The 20,409-nt window shown below is 45.6% G+C and overlaps 1 protein-coding gene across 2 annotated transcripts in view; it reads left to right on the plus strand.

Annotated features, from left to right (window-relative positions):
• LOC124552620 (probable cytochrome P450 304a1) overlaps positions 1 to 20,409 on the plus strand; it is a 121,940-nt gene that overhangs the window by 41,044 nt on the left and 60,487 nt on the right. The window contains exons 3-5 of one of the 2 annotated variants that reach the window (XM_047126946.1): positions 1,358 to 1,521; positions 5,480 to 5,773; positions 10,285 to 10,408. In XM_047126946.1, coding sequence (XP_046982902.1) covers positions 1,358 to 1,521; positions 5,480 to 5,773; positions 10,285 to 10,408 — 582 coding nt within the window. The remainder of the gene's footprint in view (positions 1 to 1,357; positions 1,522 to 5,479; positions 5,774 to 10,284; positions 10,409 to 20,409) is intronic. The other variant, XM_047126947.1, reaches the window with a different exon arrangement.

Below are 20,409 nucleotides of genomic sequence, written 5' to 3' on the forward strand. Positions count from 1 at the left end.
GTGCAAGCTTCTTCATCTCCCAGTACCTACTGCAACCTACATCCTTCTGAATCGGCTTAGTGTATTGATCTCTTGGTCTCCCTCTACGATTTTTACCCTCCACGCTGCCCTCCAATGCTAAATTTGTGATCCCTTGATGCCTCAAAACATGTCCTACCAACCGATCCCTTCTTCTAGTCAAGTTGTGCCACAAACTTCTCTTCTCCCCAATCCTATTCAATACCTCCTCATTAGTTACGTGATCTACCCACCTTATCTTCAGCATTCTTCTGTAGCACCACATTTCGAAAGCTTCTATTCTCTTCTTGTCCAAACTGGTTATCGTCCATGTTTCACTTCCATACATGGCTACACTCCGTACAAATACTTTGAGAAACGACTTCCTGACACTTAAATCTATACTCGATGTTAACAAATTTCTCTTCTTCAGAAACGATTTCCTTGCCATTGCCAGTCTACATTTTATATCCTCTCTACTTCGACCATCATCAGTTATTTTACTCCCTAAATAGCAAAACTCCTTTACTACTTTAAGTGTCTTATTTCCTAATCTAATCCCCTCAGCATCACCCGATTTAATTTGACTACATTCCATTATCCTCGTTTTGCTTTTGTTGATGTTCATCTTATATCCTCCTTTCAAGACACGGTCCATTCCGTTCAACTGCTCTTCCAAGTCCTTAGCTGTCTCTGACAGAATTACAATGTCATCGGCGAACCTCAAAGTTTTTATTTCTTCTCCATGGATTTTAATACCTACTCCGAATTTTTCTTTGGTTTCCTTTACTGCTTGCTCAATATACAGATTGAATAACATTGGGGAGAGGCTACAACCCTGTCTCACTCCTTTCCCAACCACTGCTTCCCTTTGATGCCCCTCGACTCTTGTAACTGCCATCTGGCTTCTGCACAAATTGTAAATAGCCTTTCGCTCCCTATATTTTACCCCTGCCACCTTCAGAATTTGAAAGAGAGTATTCCAGTTAACGTTGTCAAAAGCTTTCTCTAAGTCTACAAATGCTAGAAACGTAGGTTTGCCTTTTCTTAATCTTTCTTCTAAGATAAATCGTAAGGTTAGTGTTGCCTCACGTGTTCCAACATTTCTACGGAATCCAAACTGCTCTTCCCCGAGGTCCGCTTCTACCAGTTTTTCCATTCGTTTGTAAAGAATTCGCGTTAGTATGTTGCAGCTGTGACTTATTAAACTGATAGTATATATATATATATATATATATATATATATATATATATATATATATGGAGCTGTGGAATTTGTGGTCCAAACACAGATCATTACCATGTGACCGCCTCCACGGCTCTGCTCTTACGATGCGATACGTCCTCTGTCTTCCCGCAGGCATCTTCCTGTCGGAGGGCCCGCAGTGGCTGGAGCAGCGGCGCCTCACCCTGAGACACATGCGGGACTTCGGCTTCGGCCGCCGCTCTGGACGGCTGGAGGCGGAGATCGAGGCAGAGCTGAGGGACCTGCTGGAGCTCATCCAGGGCGATCGGGAGGACGAGGTGAGCCTGCGGCTGACGTTCACTCCTCGTCCGCACCGCCACACAACCGTCATACAGTATCCTCAATGGCAAAATGGCTCTGAGCACTATGGGACTTAACAGCTTAGGTCATCAGTCCCCCAGAACTACTTAAACCTAACTAACCTAAGGACATCACACACAGCCGTGCCCGAGGCAGGATTCGAACCTGCGAACGTAGCAGTAGCGCGGTTTCAGACTGTAGCGCCTAGAACCGCTAGGCCACCCTGGCCGGCCCTCAATGGCAACCAGCATGGATTCCGAATTGATGAATCAAGTGATACCCAATTCGGGCTTCCCTCACATGAGAGCCAGAAAGTCACCGGTCTATACCTATATACATACTCCGCAACCCACCGTATCTTGCATGGTGGAGGGTACTTGGTACTGTTTCCTGTTCCAGTATTCGCAAGTGGCGTTAGGAAAAGACGACTGTCTACCTGGTGTCCATCCTAAGACTCGTAAGACGGATTTTCTCTGGTGTTTCGGCAGATATTTACAATTTCGATTTTGCAACGTGCAGCTGGAGTGAGCTCAAACAAATATTGCTCATGTGACTCCCAATGCGCACGGAAATCCACGGTTTGTTTACTAATCTAAACAAAATTATTTTTAACACGAAATTTTACCCATTCGACAGAGATCTATCATATTAGTCTTGCGCGATATTCGTTTTATCTACCAGGTGATCGAAAAGTCAGTATAAATTTGAAAAGTGAATAAATCATGGAATAATGTAGATAGAGAGGTACAAATTCACACACTTGCTTGGAATGACATGGGATTTTATTAGAACCGAAAAAAATAAAAAAAGTTCGAAAGTGTTCGACAGATGGCGCGACATCTGATCAGAATGGCAATAATTAGCATAACAAAGTAAGACAAATCAAAGATGATGTTCTTTACAGGAAATGCTCAATATGTTCACCATCATTCCTCAACAATAGTTGTAGCCGAGGAATAATATTGTGAACAGCACTGTAAAGCATGTCGGAGTTATAGTGAGGCATTGGCGTCGGATGCTGTCTTTCAGCATCCCTAGAGATGTCGGTCGATCACGATACACTTGCGACTTCAGGTAACCCCAAAGCCAGTAATCGCACGGACTGAGGTCTGGGTACCTTGGAGGCCAATCATGACGAAAGTGTCGGCTGAGCACTCGATCATCACCAAACGACGCGCATAAGAGATCTTTCATGCGTGTGGCAATATGGGGTGGAGCGCCATCCTGCATAAACATCATGCATTCCAGCAGGTGTTTATCAGCCAGGCTGGGGGTGATGCGATTCTGCAACATATCGGCGTACCTCTCACCCGTCAGGGTAGCAGTTACTGACGTTTTGCTGTCCAGCGCCATCTGTCGGACATTTTGTGAACTTCGTTTTTGTTTTTTGTTCTAATAAAACCCCATGTCATTCCAAGCATGTGTATCAATTTTTACCTCTCTATCTACATTATTCCGTGATTTATTAAGTTTTCAAATTTATACTGACTTTTTGATCACGCGGTATATGCATTAACAGGGACAGTAAAACAGGAAGAATAACCAGTACTGTGGCACTGCCCTGGCTTGCTCGCTCTCTTCTACCCCCATGCAGCAGGCCTGCTCAGTCACTACTGGAGTACTGGTTATTCTTCCTGTTTTACTATCCCTGTTAATGCACGTAGATAAAACGAATATCGCACTGGACTAATTTTGCACCGCACTGTCGAATGAGGATGTAAAACAGAGCTTCGGAATAATTTTGATGGTATCGGCAAACAAGCCGACGCTTTCGTCGACACTGGGCATCGTATCACGGACGTGATCATCGCATTTGTTTGGGCTGACAACACCTGCACTTTGCAAAACCGAATTAGCAAATACACTACTGGCCATTAACATTGATTCACCACGAAGATGACGTGCTACAGACGCGAAATTTAACCGACAGGAAGAAGATGCTGTGATATGCAAATGATTAACTTTTCAGAGCACTCACAGAAGGTTGGCGCCGGTGGCGACACCTACAACGTGCTGACATGAGGAAAGTTTCCAACCGATTTCTCATACACAAACAGCAGTTGACCGGCGTTGGCTGGTGAAACGTTGTTGTGATGCCTCGTGTAAGGAGGAGAAATGCGTACCATCACGTTTCCGACTTTGATAAAGATCGGATTGTAGCCTATCGCGATTGCGGTTTATCGTATCGCGACATTGCTGCTCGCGTTGGTCGAGATCCAGTGAGTGTTACCAGAATATGGAATCGGTGGGTTCAGGAGGGTAATAGGGAATGCCGTGCTGGATCCCAACGGCCTCGTATCACTAACAGTCCAGATGACAAGCATCTTATCCGCATGGCTGTAACGGATCGTGCAGCCATGTCTCGATCCCTGAATCAACAGATGGGACGTTTTCAACACAACAACCATCTGCACGATCAGTTCGACGACGTTTGCAGCAGCGTGGACTATCAGCTCGGAGACCGTGGCTGCGCTTACCCTTGACGCTGCATCACAGCGCCTGCGATGGTGTACTCAACGACGAACCTGGGTGGACGTATGGCAAAACGTCATTTTTTTGGATGAATCCAGGTTCTGTTTACAGCATCGTGATGGTCGCATCCGTGTTTGTCGACATCACGGTGAACGCACATTGGAAGCGTGTATTCGTCATCGCCATACTGGCGTATCACTCGGCGTGATGGTATGCGGTGTCATTGGTTACACGTCTCGGTCACCTCTTGTTCGCATTGACAGCATTTTGAACAGTGGACGTTACATTTCAAATGTGTTACGACCCGTGGCTCTACCCTTCATTCGATTCCTGCGAAACCCTACATTTCAGCAGGATAATGCACGACCGCATGTTGCAGGTCCTGTGCGGGACTTTCTGGATACAGAAAATGTTCGATGCTGCCCTGGCCAACACATTCTCCAGATTTCTCACCAACTGAAAACGTCTGGTCAATGGTGGCCGAGCAAGTGGCTCGTCACAATACGCCAGTCACTGCTCTTGATGAACTGTGGTATCGTGTTGAACCTGCACGGGCAGCTGTACCTGTACACGCCATCCAAGCTCTGTTTGACTCAATGCCCAGCCGTATCAAGGTCGTTATTACGGCCAGAGGTGGTTGTTCTGGGTACTGATTTCTCAGGATCTATGCACCCAAATTGCGTGAAAATGTAATCACATGTCAGTTCTAGTAAAATATATTTGTCCAATGAATACCCGTTTATCATCTGCATTTCTTCTCGGTGTAAGAATTTTAATGACCAGTGGTATATCTACTGGAAACACCGGAAAAAATGCCTCTGACGACTGTGGGAGAGGTACCCAGTATGTGCCTTCACAAGAGCCATAATTTCTATTATTTTGTCTTTACTGTTCCTACGCGATACTTGTACTGCAGGCAGTAGTATCGTTCTGCAGTCTGCGCAAATGACGCTTCTCTAAACTTCGTCAATAGTGTTGGATGAGAAGAATGTAATCTCGCCAAATTTGCGAGTGCAACGGGAAAGGGAATGACAATTTCGGGACAATAATTTCTTATTTGAAAATATTTTGCATAGGATCCTCTCCCAGTTGCATGATTGTGACACCAAAGGTGTGGAGACACGTCTGACACACAATATTCGCCCAGAGGAATACCTGGAGTGTTGATGTCCTGAGTGATCGCTCGGCGCCGGCCGTAGTGGCCGAGCGGTTCTAGGCGCTATAGTCTGGAACTGCGCGAACGCTATGGCCGCAGGTTCGAATCCTGCCTCGGGCATGGATATGTGTGATGTCCTTAGGTTAGTTAGGTTTAAGTAGTTCTAAGTTCTAGGGGACTGATGACCTCAGAAGTTAAGTCCCATAGTGCTCAGAACCATTTGAACCATTTTTAGATGGCTCTGCACGTGTCGTCTCTCAGCACCTACAGCTCGAGTGCAGCTCGTGAGCTTCGTGACATTTCGGCAGGCGGTGGCCCGGCTGTCGCCAGGAGGGGACGGCTCGCGTCGTGTTCTGCTGCCCGAAGCGCTGTTCCCCACGTTCATCAACTCCATCCTGGCGGTGTACACGGGGGCCAGGCTTCCACGCTCCGCAGACGAGACGGCTCGTCGCCTGGGCAAGGCCGGCATCAAGTTCCAGCGGCACGGAGACACGACGGGGGGCTTCCTCACCATCCACTCGTGGCTGTCCAGAGTGGCGCCTGTGCTGTCCGGATACCGGGACGGACTGGAGGGCTCTCTCCAGATGAGGACCTTCGTGGAGGTGAGTCTGCTGAGAGAAGGTAGCCCCAGTGACAAAGCTCTCCTAGCATGCACTCGTGGCTGGCCTGGCTCCTTGCATACTGGGATGGATTGGAGGCTTCTCTCCAGATGAGGACCTTCCCCTGGAGGTGAGTCTGCTGACACAAGTCTTGTAGAAGGTAGCTCGATTCACAAGGCTTCCTCAACAGACACTCATGGCTGGCCCGGGCTGTGTGGATAGTGGGATGGACGGGAAGACTCCCTCCAAATGACAGCCTGTGTGCAGGTGAGTCCCCTGGCTTCAGGTGCAGGGTGCCCCAAATAAAACCAGCACACCTCATATCCGAGATTTAAATAACAATGAACTAATAAAATGATAAAAGCTCAAAAACTAACATGGTCTACGTACAATAAAAAATGTCTATCAATTAAAACAAAATTAAAACATTACAAGACGGTGGTTCAACCAGAGGTTACATACGGAAGTGAAACTCTTTTTAAAGTCACCCAAAGAAACAGAATTGACAAAATTTTAAAAGTAGAGAGAAGAATTGCTAGAACATGCATAAATAAGAAATATCAAAAAGCTGGGCAATGGCGGATAGTTCCAAATGAAGTGGTATACAGAGAACTGGAGCCCATCACTAATACTATACGAAAGAAAAGGATCTCTTTTTGTGGTCACATTCTGAGGACACCAGAAACCAGATTATCAAGGAAAATTATTGAGAAACTCTGGAATTTGAAATAACAAGGAGGATGGCTTAAGGAAATAAGAGAGGATATGGAAGAACTGGAAATAACTCTGGATGATTTGCAGAACAAAACGCTAAATTTAAAGAAGTTGAGGGACACAGAAATAAGATTTAAACCAAAAATTGACAAACGACATACAATGAAAAGGATATTTACAGATAAGGAACGACGAAAAGCATCGGAACGAATGAAGAGATACTGGGCCACTCGGAAGAGGAAAATACCAAAGAAGAGGACCAGAAATGATTGACTGAAGTGGTCCAATGAGGCCGTAAAAGCAGAAGAAGAAGAAGAACTAACTTAAAAAATAATAGGTAATACTAACTTTAAAGTTACCTGTTTATATGAGAGGCTGGAAGTGGTGGCTGTGGGCATCCAGGCATCGATGGCTTTGTTTGATGATGTTATCACCGGCCAGTGAGGCCGAGCGGTTCTAGGCGCTTCAGTCTGGAACCGCGCCACCAGTATGATCGCAGGTTCGAATCCTGCCTCAGGTATGGATGTGTATGATGTCCTTAGGCTGGTTAGGTTTAAGTATTTCTAAGTTCTAATGGACTGATGACCTCAGATGTTAGGTCCCATAGTGCTCAGAGCCATTTGAACCATTTTTTCTTTGATTTTATCAGCAGAACGCTGTAAATCTGCAGGTGTGATGTTGTTAATTTCTCTAGTAATGTTCTGTTTAAGATCGTCTACTGTGTGGGGATTGTCAACGTGCACTTTGCTGCTTAGTGTGTCCCACAAATAAAAACTGCACGGTGTTAAGTCCATGGCCTTCGTATGCCAGAGGCTTCTACGGACAATTCTGTCTTCAGGGGACACTTTTGTGATATGCCCCATACTTTGGCTTGATATCTGAGCAGTTGCTCAATCCTGTTCGAATACAGCATACAGCTTCTCTGCATCTGTTAATTGTACACACAAAGAGTCAAAGATCTCTAGATTTCTGGCAGTGTTTAAGACGGAAATATGGGGCCAAAAAAGTATATGCCGGACAATGTGCACCAAACCCCTATCTGCTCTGAGTGGAGAGGCTTTTCGTGCAGAATATATGGTCGTCCTGTGACCAGTATCTGCAATTCTGATAGTTTACATAACCGGACAAACTAAACTGGGCCCCATTGACATGAAGTAAAGCAATGGGTCCAAGTAACCATTAACAAATGAGGTTAACAATAATGAAATCTTTTTTTTTTTTTCGTGATCCCCAAATTTCAACTCTTGTACCTTACTCACACGATAGGCTTTTAATATCATATCTTTTAGCATGCGATGAGGTGGTGTACAAGATACACCAACTTGATGCAATAACCCCCTTATTGACTTGCAAGGATTTCTCGTAATGTCTGTGCGAATTCCGTCCCAGGGGTCTTCACTGTCGCCCGCATGTCCCTCTGCACATTCTGCACGGATCCTACAGTCTTCCACTTCTTGCACAGGTCTAGAATAGCGTCTACCAGTATACCTCGCTTGGAACATTTCTTTACAGTACTTGACGGAACTTGTCTCTGAGCAACACTCTACAATATCAGTTCGCTGTTCTAGTGTCCAACAACTCGACAATACCCTCTCCTCGCAACTAGTAACACACGAACACACAGCTGCACTCAACTTTCCGATAAAATGTAGTGAGACCACTTTCGAGACAGTGTTGACACTTCAGAAGCAATATGACTAGAGATAATTAACCGACACATAAGGCATACCTGATTTATGTTGGACACCCTGTATAACGTAGTTCTACCATCACTTAAATACCACAACGATGGGGGTGGGGGGGGGGGGGGGGGGGAGGGGTGTTCGGGCGTTCCTCACCATCGACTCGTCGCTTTGTCCTTGAGCTATTCTGCTACTGGCATGGACTGGAGGGCCCTCTCCAGGGGACGATCTTCATAGAGGTGAGTCTGCTGCAGCGAGTCACTTGTCAGAGATAGGTCTTGTAGTGGGCAGTCATCACCAGTGAGGGGTGCTTACTCCCCATCCCTGTCTGGCTAGCCAGAATGGTGTGTGGCTAACGAGGGTCTGTATGGAGGCAAATCTGCTGGGACCAGTCTTGTGCAAGGTAGGTCCATTTGCACTCATTGTGAAATTAAAGCTAAAAATGAAACAGTAAAATACACTGATCAGCCAGAACGTTATGATCACCGACCTACTATCGGTATAAACATATCCAGGCAATAGCAGTGTCATCTGATGACTGCGTCACCTGGCGAGGGATGACTGCTAGTCACACACATGCACAGTACATGTAGTATCAGTGAACGTGCTACCCTTGTGTGGAATGGGAAGGCGTGCGATCTATTTTGAGTTTGAGCCAGGACAGATTGTCGTGGCCCACAGCCCATAGCTCGAGCATTTCGGAAACTGCAAGACTTGTCAGGTGTTGGAGGAGTGTTGTGGTGAGTGCTTTCAACACGTGGCGAAACTTAAGTGAAACCACATGCAGATATCGTGGGGTTAGGCGACCACCCTTCATTACAGATATCGGATGTCGTAGACCGGGAAGTCTGTGGCGGAACTAACATCAGACTTTAATACTGGCCAGAGTACAAGTGTATCTGCACACACAGTGCACCGAACATTCCTAACAATGGGCCTCCGCAGGCGACAACCTGTGCGTGTACCAATGTTAACACCACGACATTGGCAGCTACGACTGAAGTGGGCACGTGACCATCAGCACAGCATTGCACAGTCTGATGAATTCCGATACCTTCTTCGTCATGCCGATTGGAGGGCGCAAATCCGTCTTCTTCCAGGGAACATCTACTGCACACCTGTACTATAGGATGGAGACGAGCTGGAGACGGCGCCATATTCTCTAGAGAACATTCATGTGGTTATCCGTGGTTCCAGTAGAGCTTCTGCAAGGCGCCATCATGGCCAAGGAGTATCATATACTGGTTCCAGACCACGTACAGCAATCCATGACGATCATGTTTCCCGACGAGAGTCGCCGTTCTCCACAAGATAAAGCTCCATGTCACAAGGCCAGGGGCATGACAGAGTGGTTCGAGGAACAGAGTGGCAAGTTCCAGTTGATGTGCTGGTCCCCCAGCTCACCATATCTGAACCCGATCGAACACATCTGGGATGTGATTCAATGCCATCGCCGCTGGCCCGTGTGGCCGAGCTGTTCTAGGCGCTTCAGTCTGGAACCGCGCGACCGCTACGGTCGCAGGTTCGAATCCTGCCTCGTTCATGGATGTGTGTGATGTCCTTGGGTTAGTTAGGTTTAAGTAGTTCTAAGTTCTAGGGGACTGATGACCTCAGATATTTAGCCCCACAGTGCTCAGAGCCAATGTCATCGCCCCCTCCCCGGAATTTAAGGGAATTAGGTGACTTTGTGCAGATGTGGTGGCCTCTCACTCCAGCGACCTACCCATGCCACAGCGCTTCCATGTCACGACGTGCCGGCGCTGTTACCTGTGTCAAAGCTGGACATACCGGCTATTGCGTTGGTGGTCATGATGATTGCAAAAAGAAGACCTGAAGGCTGCAGGAATAAAACTAACTAGATGTATCTGTAAGAAAAAAATATAAGCAGAAATTCGCAAAAAGACAGGAACAGCTTGGCTGGACGATAGGAAAGTAGATCATTTTGAGTGAACGAAAGTAATTTAAAGCACAAAACAAACCTAAAAGAAAATCGTCAAAATGCCCTCTGTTCTCAATTTATATGCCAGCCATTTCTAAGTCCACTTTTTGTTTTGCACGTTTCGATGTCTGTCAGTTGTTTACTCCCATATACTTATCACACTCTGTCGTTGCCCACAGAAACTGATCGAGGACCACAAGAATACCTACGAAGACGGCTACGAGCGTGGCTTCATTGACACCTACCTCAGGGAGATCAAGCAACGAGAGCACACGGGAGAACCGACACCATTCACCAGTAAGTGTGCGTTACTTTACCCGAATTATAATTACGCTCAGTCTGAGATTATACTCTTTGATAATCTTCATTTCTTCCTTAAAACGGGCAACATATAACCGAAGCTGCTCAAACTAATTTTCTTCTGTAGTCGACGACCTCGACCCACACTAACAGGGGAATATTCCTAACTGTCAATACACGATCCTGATGCAACTTTGCGTGTGTATAGAGGGGCAAAATACTGCAATACGTATTTTTTCTTCCCAATTTTACTTTTAAGGAGTAAAACTTATCCCGAAAGGTAATTTACAGTATTAGGTTCAGAGGGAATATTTCGAAACGATAATATATAAAACCGTTTTACATATAAAAGTTGTATATAATTAAAGTTATATCCATCAACCTCCATGTAGTCCCGACCTCGCCCCCTTCCTATTTTCATCTGTTTCCAAAACTTAAGAACACCTTCGAAGACTTCAGTTTGATAGCGATGAAACGATGCAAGCAGAGTTGAGGTTGCGGCTCCGTCTACAATACGGAACATTCAACAGTGACGGTGTCAACAAATTGGTGCCTTGTTGTGAGAAATGTGTTCGCCGCCAGGGTGACCATGTTGAGAAATAAATATGTAGATATGAGGAACAACGATGTAGAATGTTAATGAAGTTTGTTTTATTTAAAAAGTTTTAAGAGTTTTCCAATAAAAGTTGGGAGGCATTACTTTTCCCCATGCCCTCGTAGAACATGTCAAAGCTAGGACAATAAATACCAATTCCAAGTGGCATGGGTCTTATGGATGTGGAATAAATACACTTTCTTCATTTAAGAGATAGTGACAAAACTGGCACAAAACATGTAAATGTACAATAAATTTAGGTGCGGATGATGATTCTTAGGCTTTTGTCGCCTCGCAGCTTGCAAAAAATCTAGAATGAGATTTTCACTCTGCAGCGGTCTGTCGGCTGATATGAAACTTCCCGAGTTCGAGTCTCGGTCCGGCATACAGTTTTAATCTGCCAGGAAGTTTCATGTAAAAAATCTGTTTCCGAGACTTATTTACATTGATTATATTACTGCACTGAAAATGTGCAGAGAGTCAGATTTTTATGTAATAGTGACATTATTTGATATTAATAATAATCCACAGTCATTAATAGGTTCTGCTATAAAAATCATCAATTAAATCCTCTAGGCTCTTCTGAAACTGAACCGCATTAGTAGTTCAACTTTTTATGAGTGCTGGCAAGTTAATGACAGACACGTTTCTGGATCAAAATGAGTGACTTTAAATATTCGTGAAGATTATTCTTGTTTCTATCGTTAACTTCATAAACTGAGCTATTGATCTGAAGAGAGATATTAATGACAAATTTCACTGAGGAATAGGTATATTGGGAAGCAATTCTTTGAACACTTATCTGCTGGACGTCCTACAGCTCGGGAAACAAGCTTGGCTTGATTAATTGTTCCGAAAACGACCCCATGTGAGATCATGCGATAAAAAGTAAATGAAGATTTTAGTATTTTATTTTTATATTACCTCTGTCTGACAACAGTCACATCGAAAATTAAGATTTTTGTTTAGGCACTTCAGCAGTTCTTTGGTAAGTTGCTCTCAGATTATACTGATGCCCATAAGCTGAGGGATCTACAAGATCCAGGAAACAACACATGGCATGGAGATAATTGTGTTGAATGATAACCGCTTGGCTGGTCTTGTAAATAACATACACTCCTGGAACGGACACACCAGGAACCGCGGTGTTGGCCGTCGAATGGCGCTAGCTGCGCAGCATTTGTGCACCGCCGCCGTCAGTGTCAGCCAGTTTGCCGTGGCATACGGAGCTCCATCGCAGTCTTTAACACTGGTAGCATGCCGCGACAGCGTGGACGTGAACCGTATGTGCAGTTGACGGACTTTGAGCGAGGGCGTATAGTGGGCATGCGGGAGGCCGGGTGGACGTACCGCCGAATTACTCAACACGTGGGGCGTGAGGTCTCCACAGTACATCGATGTTGTCGCCAGTGGTCGGCGGAAGGTGCACGTGCCCGTCGACCTGGGACCGGACCGCAGCGACGCACAGATGCACGCCAAGACCGTAGGATCCTACGCAGTGCCGTAGGGGACCGCACCGCCACTTCCCAGCAAATTAGGGACACTGTTGCTCCTGGGGTATCGGCGAGGACCATTCGCAACCGTCTCCATGAAGCTGGGCTACGGTCCCGCACACCGTTAGGCCGTCTTCCGCTCACGCCCCAACATCGTGCAGCCCGCCTCCAGTGGTGTCGCGACAGGCGTGAATGGAGGTACGAATGGAGACGTGTCGTCTTCAGCGATGAGAGTCGCTTCTGCCTTGGTGCCAATGATGGTCGTATGCGTGTTTGGCGCCGTGCAGGTGAGCGCCACAATCAGGACTGCATACGACCGAGGCACACAGGGCCAACACCCGGCATCATGGCGTGAGGAGCGATCTCCTACACTGGCCGTACACCACTGGTGATCGTCGAGGGGACACTGAATAGTGCACGGTACATCCAAACCGTCATCGAACCCATCGTTCTACCATTCCTAGACCGGCAAGGGAACTTGCTGTTCCAACAGGACAATGCACGTCCGCATGTATCCCGTGCCACCCAACGTGCTCTAGAAGGTGTAAGTCAACTACCCTGGCCAGCAAGATCTCCGGATCTGTCCCCCATTGAGCATGTTTGGGACTGGATGAAGCGTCGTCTCACGCGGTCTGCACGTCCAGCACGAACGCTGGTCCAACTGAGGCGCCAGGTGGAAATGGCATGGCAAGCCGTTCCACAGGACTACATCCAGCATCTCTACGATCGTCTCCATGGGAGAATAGCAGCCTGCATTGCTGCGAAAGGTGGATATACACTGTACTAGTGCCGACATTGTGCATGCTCTGTTGCCTGTGTCTATGTGCCTGTGATTCTGTCAGTGTGATCATGTGATGTATCTGACCCCAGGAATGTGTCAATAAAGTTTCCCCTTCCTGGGACAATGAATTCACGGTGTTCTTATTTCAATTTCCAGGAGTGTATTTAGCGACCTGTTTCGTAGCCTAGAAGCTACATCATCACGTTGTATCTGTTAGATAATGACATCAATGTTGCAACTTGGATAGAACCGAACATTCGTTATCTATGAATATATGGCACAATTAGTGAATCGTCATGTAAGCAGAAAGCATGAGTCTACGATTCCTCAAGCGCGCCATGAATCCGTAACAGCCAACCAGTTATATTCGGCCTACTGTCGTTCGTTCCTGTCCATTTGCAAATTTAACGTCACGATTTAACAAATCTAACCTGATGATATGGTTCTAGGCTATGAAACAGGTCGCCAAATGAGTTATTTACAAGATCTTATTTGTAAATTAAAGGGGGAGAGGGGAGGGGATGAAAGGGAGTGAATCACTGCTGTCAGCTGCATCAGGACATTACGTGGAATCGGCAGTGACGAATGAAAATGTGTACCACACCAGGATTCGAACCCGGGATCTCCTGTGTACTAGGCTGGTGCGTTAACCACTGCGCCATCCAGCGTTAGAGCAGGTGCGCGCTCTATCTCGTGGCCTATTCACACTTCCATCGAGAGCCACGCATTCATATAATTCATATAATTTACAAGATTAGCCAAGCGGTTGATTCTCAAGATATCTACTTTGAATGCTGTCGTCTTTCATACAAGGTAGTGGGAAATAATTGAGTTGAAAGGTGCCCTGACATCATTGTAACACTCGACACAGTGGTAAAAATACGAGGCATGTTGAAAAACCAGCCATGCTACTTGGGACTGACACGTGATTTTTGTGGTATCCCTTCAGTGGTGACATATATGACCTCAGTACAAAGTATGAACCCTTGCAATACAGTAGCCACGATGGCATACATAATTTCTACTGGGCTACCCATCGTAGCTTGTGGTAACAGCTGTCACTGTTGGATAAACGTACTCTGTGGGTTACGGCTCCAGTCCACGTTCCACGTACACTGAATCAGATTTAAACCCAGCGAGCGAGCTGACCTATCTACGAGGGTAATCCGAAAAGTGAGGTCTCCTATTTTTTTTTTATAAGTACAGAACTATGTGTGGCAGTTGGTCACACTGTTATGGAGAGTGCTTCACGCTCTGACGCTCTCAGTTTTGGCGGCTTGGCAGCAGTTGAGAATGGAGCTCCCGTTGGATGTTACCGCCAAGTGCGAATTGCGCGCAGTTATTCGGTGTTTGAACGCAAAGGGCACTGCGCCGATTGAAATCCATCGCCAATTGACGGAAGTGTACGGTGAGTCGTGCATGGATGTCAAAAATGTTCGTAAGTGGTGTGGAGAGTTTGCAGCTGGTCGGACCGAAATTCACGACGAACAAAGGGGCGCGAGGCCGTCAATTTCTGAGGAGACAGTGTTGAAGGTTGAGCAAAGCACGCGTGAAGATCGGCGGATCACCCTGGATGATCTCTGCACGTTGGTTCCTGAGGTTTCACGAAGCACCGCTCGCAGAATTTCAACGGAAACATTGAACTACCGGAAGGTGTGCGCAAGATGGGTGCCACGCATGCTGACTGAGGACCACATGCGGCAACGAGTTGATGCTTCCCGCGCATTTCTTCACCGCCTTGCAGCCGAACAGCACAACTTTCTGGACTCAATTGTCACGGGTGACGAAACCTGGGCATACCACTTTACACCTGAGACCAAGCAACAATCACGCCAGTGGTGGCATCCTTCTTCGCCAAAGCTGCGGAAATTCAAACAAACACAGTCTGCCGGTAAAGTCGTGACAACCGTTTTTTGGGATCGGAAAGGGGTATTATTGTTGGTCGACTTTATGCCCACTGGGACCACAATTAATGCTGACAGGTACTGTGAGACTCAGAACCGGAGGAATGTTGAGTAAGGGCGTACTCATTCTCCGTGACAACGCTCGCTCACACATCGCTCGGCAAACCGTTGCCTGCCGGCCGGTGTGGCCGTGCGGTTAAAGGCGCTTCAGTCTGGAACCGCGTGACCGCTGCGGTCGCAGGTTCGAATCCTTCATCGGGCATGGATGTGTGTGATATCCTTAGGTTAGTTAGGTTTAATTAGTTCTAAGTTCTAGGCGACTGATGACCTCAGAAGTTAAGTCGCATAGTGCTCAGAGCCGTTCTTTGAAACCGTTTCCCTCCTGCAACAGTTTCAGTGGAACATAATCGCCCAATCACCCTATAGTCCTGACTTGGCGCCCAGTGACTATAATCTGTTCGCTAGGTTAAAAGAACATTTGGCCGGAAAGAGGTTCAGCTCCAACGACGAGGTGAAGGAAAGGTTCATAACTTTCTGAACAGCATGGCGGCGAGCTGGTATGACATCGGCATCGACAGAAATGGTAATTATGTCGAAAAATAGCTAAATGTAAACTGATGTACACCATTGTAGAAATAAACAGGTCTATGTACTTATAAAAAAATAGGAGACCTTACTTTTGGGATTACCCTCGTAGATGCGTGATGCCCTCTTGTTACCATCCCTGAGGTTGGACATTATCATCCATAAGGTAGATCTGAGGGTCCACGTTTTTTGGGTCATCAGTCTCCTGACTAGTTTGATGCGACCTACCACGAATTCCCCTCCCGTGCCAACCTCATAGTCTCAGAATAGCACTTGCTCACTACGTCATGTTCCAATCTTTCCCTACAGTTTATACCCTCTACAGCTTCCTCAAGTTCCACGGACGCTATTCCCTGATGCCTTCACACATGTTCTATCACCCTGCCTCTTCTTCTTATCAGTGTTTTTCTTGTCTCCCTTTCTTCGCCGATTCTGCCGAGAACCTCCTATTCCTTATCTTATCGTTCCACCTAATTCTCAACATTCTTCTGTAGCACCACATCTCAGACGCTTCGATTTCACTTATTTTCTGGTTTTTCCACAATCCACGATTCTCTGCCATGCAATGCGGAGCTCCAAACGTACATTCTTTGAAGTTTCTTTCTTAAATTAAGCCTGATGTTTGATACTAGTAGACTTCTTTTGGCCAGCAATGCCCTCTTTGTCTGTTTTACTCTGCTTTTTATGTCCTCCTTGCTTCGCCTGTTATGGGTTACTTCACTCCCAAGGTAGCAGAATTCTTTCGTCTAATTCATGATCACCAATTTTGATATTAAGCTTCTACTATTTTTGTTTCTACTCCTTCTCATTACTTTAGTGTTTTTGTGATTTATTCCCAGTCCATATCTGTATTCATTAAACTGTTCATTCCATTTAACAGATCCTGTAATTCTTCTGCACTTTCACTGAGGATAGCAATATCATCAGCAAATCGTATCATTGACATCCTCAAACCCTGAATTTTGATCCCATTCATGAACCTTTGTTTTATTTCTGCCATTGCTTCTTTGATATTCACACCAATAGTACACTTTCTAATCTGAACACTTAGTTCTTGATCTACAATTTCCCCTCTTAGTTCGTGTACATATGGTATACTACCCGTCTTTCCCTGTAATGGACACTAATGTTTCTGAGAATTTAGAGCATCGTGCACCATTTTATATTGTTGAACGCTTTACCTAGGTTTACAAATCCTAGGTGATTATGACCCATGAATAAGGCGCACATAACTTTTGTCGTTAAAGGAGGATATAAGATGAACATCAACAAAAGCAAAACGAGGATAATGGAATGTAGTTGAATTAAGTCGGGTGATGCTGAGGGAATTAGATTACGAAATGAGACACTTAAAGTAGTAAAGGAGTTTTGCTATTTGGGGAGCAAAATAACTGATGATGGTCGAAGTAGAGCGGATGTAAAGTTTAGACTGGCAATGGGAAGGAAAGCGTTTCTGAAGAAGAGAAACTTGTTAACATCGAGTATAGAATTAAGTGTCAGGAAGTCGTTTCTGAAAGTATTTGTATGTAGTGTAGCCATGTATGGAAGTGAAACATGGACGATAAATAGTTTAGACAAGAAGAGAATAGAAGCTTTAGAAATGTGGTGCTACAGAAGGAAGCTGAAGATTACATGGGTAGATCACATAACTAATGAGGAGGTATTGAATAGGATTGGGGAGAAGAGAAGTTTGTGGCACAGCTTGACTAGAAGAAGGGATCGGTTGGTGGGACATGTTCTGAGGCATCAATGGATCACCAATTTAGTATTGGAGGGCAGCGTGGAGGGTAAAAATCGTAGAGACCAAGAGATGAATACACTAAGCAGATTCAGAAGGATGTAGGTTGCAGTAGGTACTGGGAGATGAAGGAGCTTGCACAGGATAGAGTAGCATGGAGAGCTGCATCAAACCAGTCTCAGGACTGAAGACCACAACAACAACAACAACAACAACAACTGTTGCACAATGTCATCTCCTGCAAACCAAACGCCACTCTAGTCTTTGAAATCACAGTAGTGGCATGTGTGCTCCAAACATGATGCTGCCCAAGAAAAGGATATTGGCGCCGAGGTATTAGTTCCTTTGCGCAGTACTGTCAGAACTGTAATGATAACCAGGGCGAGCGGCCAGATTAAAAGACGTCAGGAATCAGTCTCCAAGCTAAACAGCGACTCATCAGCGGGCAGAGCACCATCCCATACGTTCTGGGTCCACTCACGGCTGACTAAAGAGTTGCCCCAAAATATGATACTGTGAGACATAATACAGTTAAAAGTAAGCAAAGTAAACAATCCTTCACGTTTCATTGTCAGAGATAGTGGGGATTAATCTCATGGTGAAGATAACAGCATTCAGTTTCCACACAATATCTTGAATGTGATAGTCCGAGAAAGCTTACTACCTCCCATTAGTCTTAAGAATTTAAAATGGTCGCCTTCACAGACAGTTTGACCACGTTTGGACAATATAATTTGGCTTTTACAAGAGTTATGTGGATTGCGTCTGTGTTGCATCTGTTCTCCGAAAGCCGCCTGCTAATGTTCAGAATGGCTCTGAGCACTATGGGACTTAACTTCTGTGGTCATCAGTCCCCTAGAACTTAGAACTATTTAAACCTAACTAACCTAAGGACATCACACACATCCATGCCCGAGGCAGGATTCGAATCTGCGACCGTAGCGGTCACGCGGTTCCAGACTGAAGCGCCTTTAACCGCACGGCCACACCAGCCGGCACCTGCTAATGTTACTGACTGCTCTATTAGCTAGATAATTTGCATTGTATTACACATCTTTCCCGGTAACAAATGTGTAATATGCAAAGAGAAGAATTTTTGAATGATGTGTCATGTTTAGCGGCATATCGTTGATACATATGAAAAGCAGTGGACCCAGAACGGTACCCTGTGGCACCCCCTACTTTTCGTGGCTCCAGTCAGATTCTAATCTTTTCCTGATTGTGACACTGGAGGACAACATTTTGCTTCGTAGTTTCCATATTTGAAGTATTTTATTGTTGAGATTTTTCCGTAATCACGTAACATTTGAATTGTGTATATAAGCATCTAAAGATGAAAATAATTTATTGTCCAAAGCTGTTACAATAATTTCAGATCACTCGAGCAGTAATGGCTGGCATAGGCCACCCCCTTATCGTTAAAATATATACTTTTGTTCAATCCAGTCACTGTAGAGATCACGTTGCTTCATCCAGATGTCTTTGTTGTGCTGTCCCATTTCCTCTCGACTCTAATAATATGTACCAAATAGGCACACCATGGAGTCAGAACTATTATACCTAAGAGACTACTGCCTACACGAGCTGCTTTGGTCACACTAAGCCGTGTGGTACTGTAACTCAACACAACCCATGTGCCAGTGTTAGGCCTGTATGCTTTTTCTCATGACATTCTTCTTACAGTTAATATGGAATGTTCCATTGATGTCATTAAATATGACTGCACATGTAAATGAACGGTGACACTTTGAAATAAACAAAAGCACAGTATTCACTGTAATCAACTTAGGAAAGCCACACACTACCTAGCTGTCGTGGTGGTCTAGTGAGTGACCGTCACGGTAACTCAGCGTGTTCGGTCAGAGGGCTAGCTGCCCTCTGTAATTAAAAAAAACTGAGTTAATGGATCAACGACGAACTGAAACGGGTTTCTTGCGACGTCCGCATCGAGCAGATGCAACGAACGAAAACGAACAAAATGAGACTACAAAAAAAAAAGTGAGTAGAGCACTAGACTGTGGCTCTGGTGGTCTTGGGTTCAGACCTAGATCGGGTCAGGGATTTTTTTCTCGTTCAAAATCCTTCAGGATAGCTCCAGCTCCACTCAGTCTGAGCCCAAAACAGTTCCAGGTGCCTTTCACAGGGGAAAAAGGCGGCTGTGGCGCTGGGCTCACCACCTGATCCCTCCTAACAGAGACGTAAGGTTGTGCTCTACCTACAGTCAGGGCAATAGCCAGCTCACGAGGTGTATGGCTTGGGCAGACAGTTACAGAATACTTTAATCTTGTAAGGTGTCAGGCAAATCCAACACCTTCCATGAAAACCCTGACATGATAGCAAATCCGGCAATATGTCAGATAGCTCCGAATAAATCCTGACATTAAATTAACCACAGTAATACGATCAACGAGTGAGCAAATGGAATACCACAGACTATCACAAGAACGCTTAAATGCATGTCATACCTTCCCACCGTGAAACAGACGCAGTTCAGAGGGGAGAAACGAGAACAGAAGCCGAGAGCAGAACCGTGTTATGCTAGAAGACCCTACGATAAGGGACGGACACCCACATTGCCGGCCGACCGCCAAGACCACCCCCCAGCCCATGTTAAAAGATAGAGCCCTCCAGAAGAACAGTATAGATCTTACGATAACACTAAAAGGGCCACACCAGCTGCAAGTTTTAGCGTGAGACTATACGCGTCTCTGTTACGTAGCAAACATTAAAAACATTGCCCCACCACGAAAAGTATAACGTTTCTCATTGGATAGACAGAATTTTTGTAGGCGGAGCTTAAGGTTAACATTGAGACCCTGATTGGTCAGTTGAAAACGCAGCCAGATAGCTTTTTCTTAAACTCACTGCAGTAAATTGTAGTAAAGAGAAGTTAGAAAGAGTTGCTTCC

Source organism: Schistocerca americana, chromosome 10 (assembly GCF_021461395.2).
Source record: "Schistocerca americana isolate TAMUIC-IGC-003095 chromosome 10, iqSchAmer2.1, whole genome shotgun sequence".
NCBI classification, from domain to species: domain Eukaryota; kingdom Metazoa; phylum Arthropoda; class Insecta; order Orthoptera; family Acrididae; genus Schistocerca; species Schistocerca americana.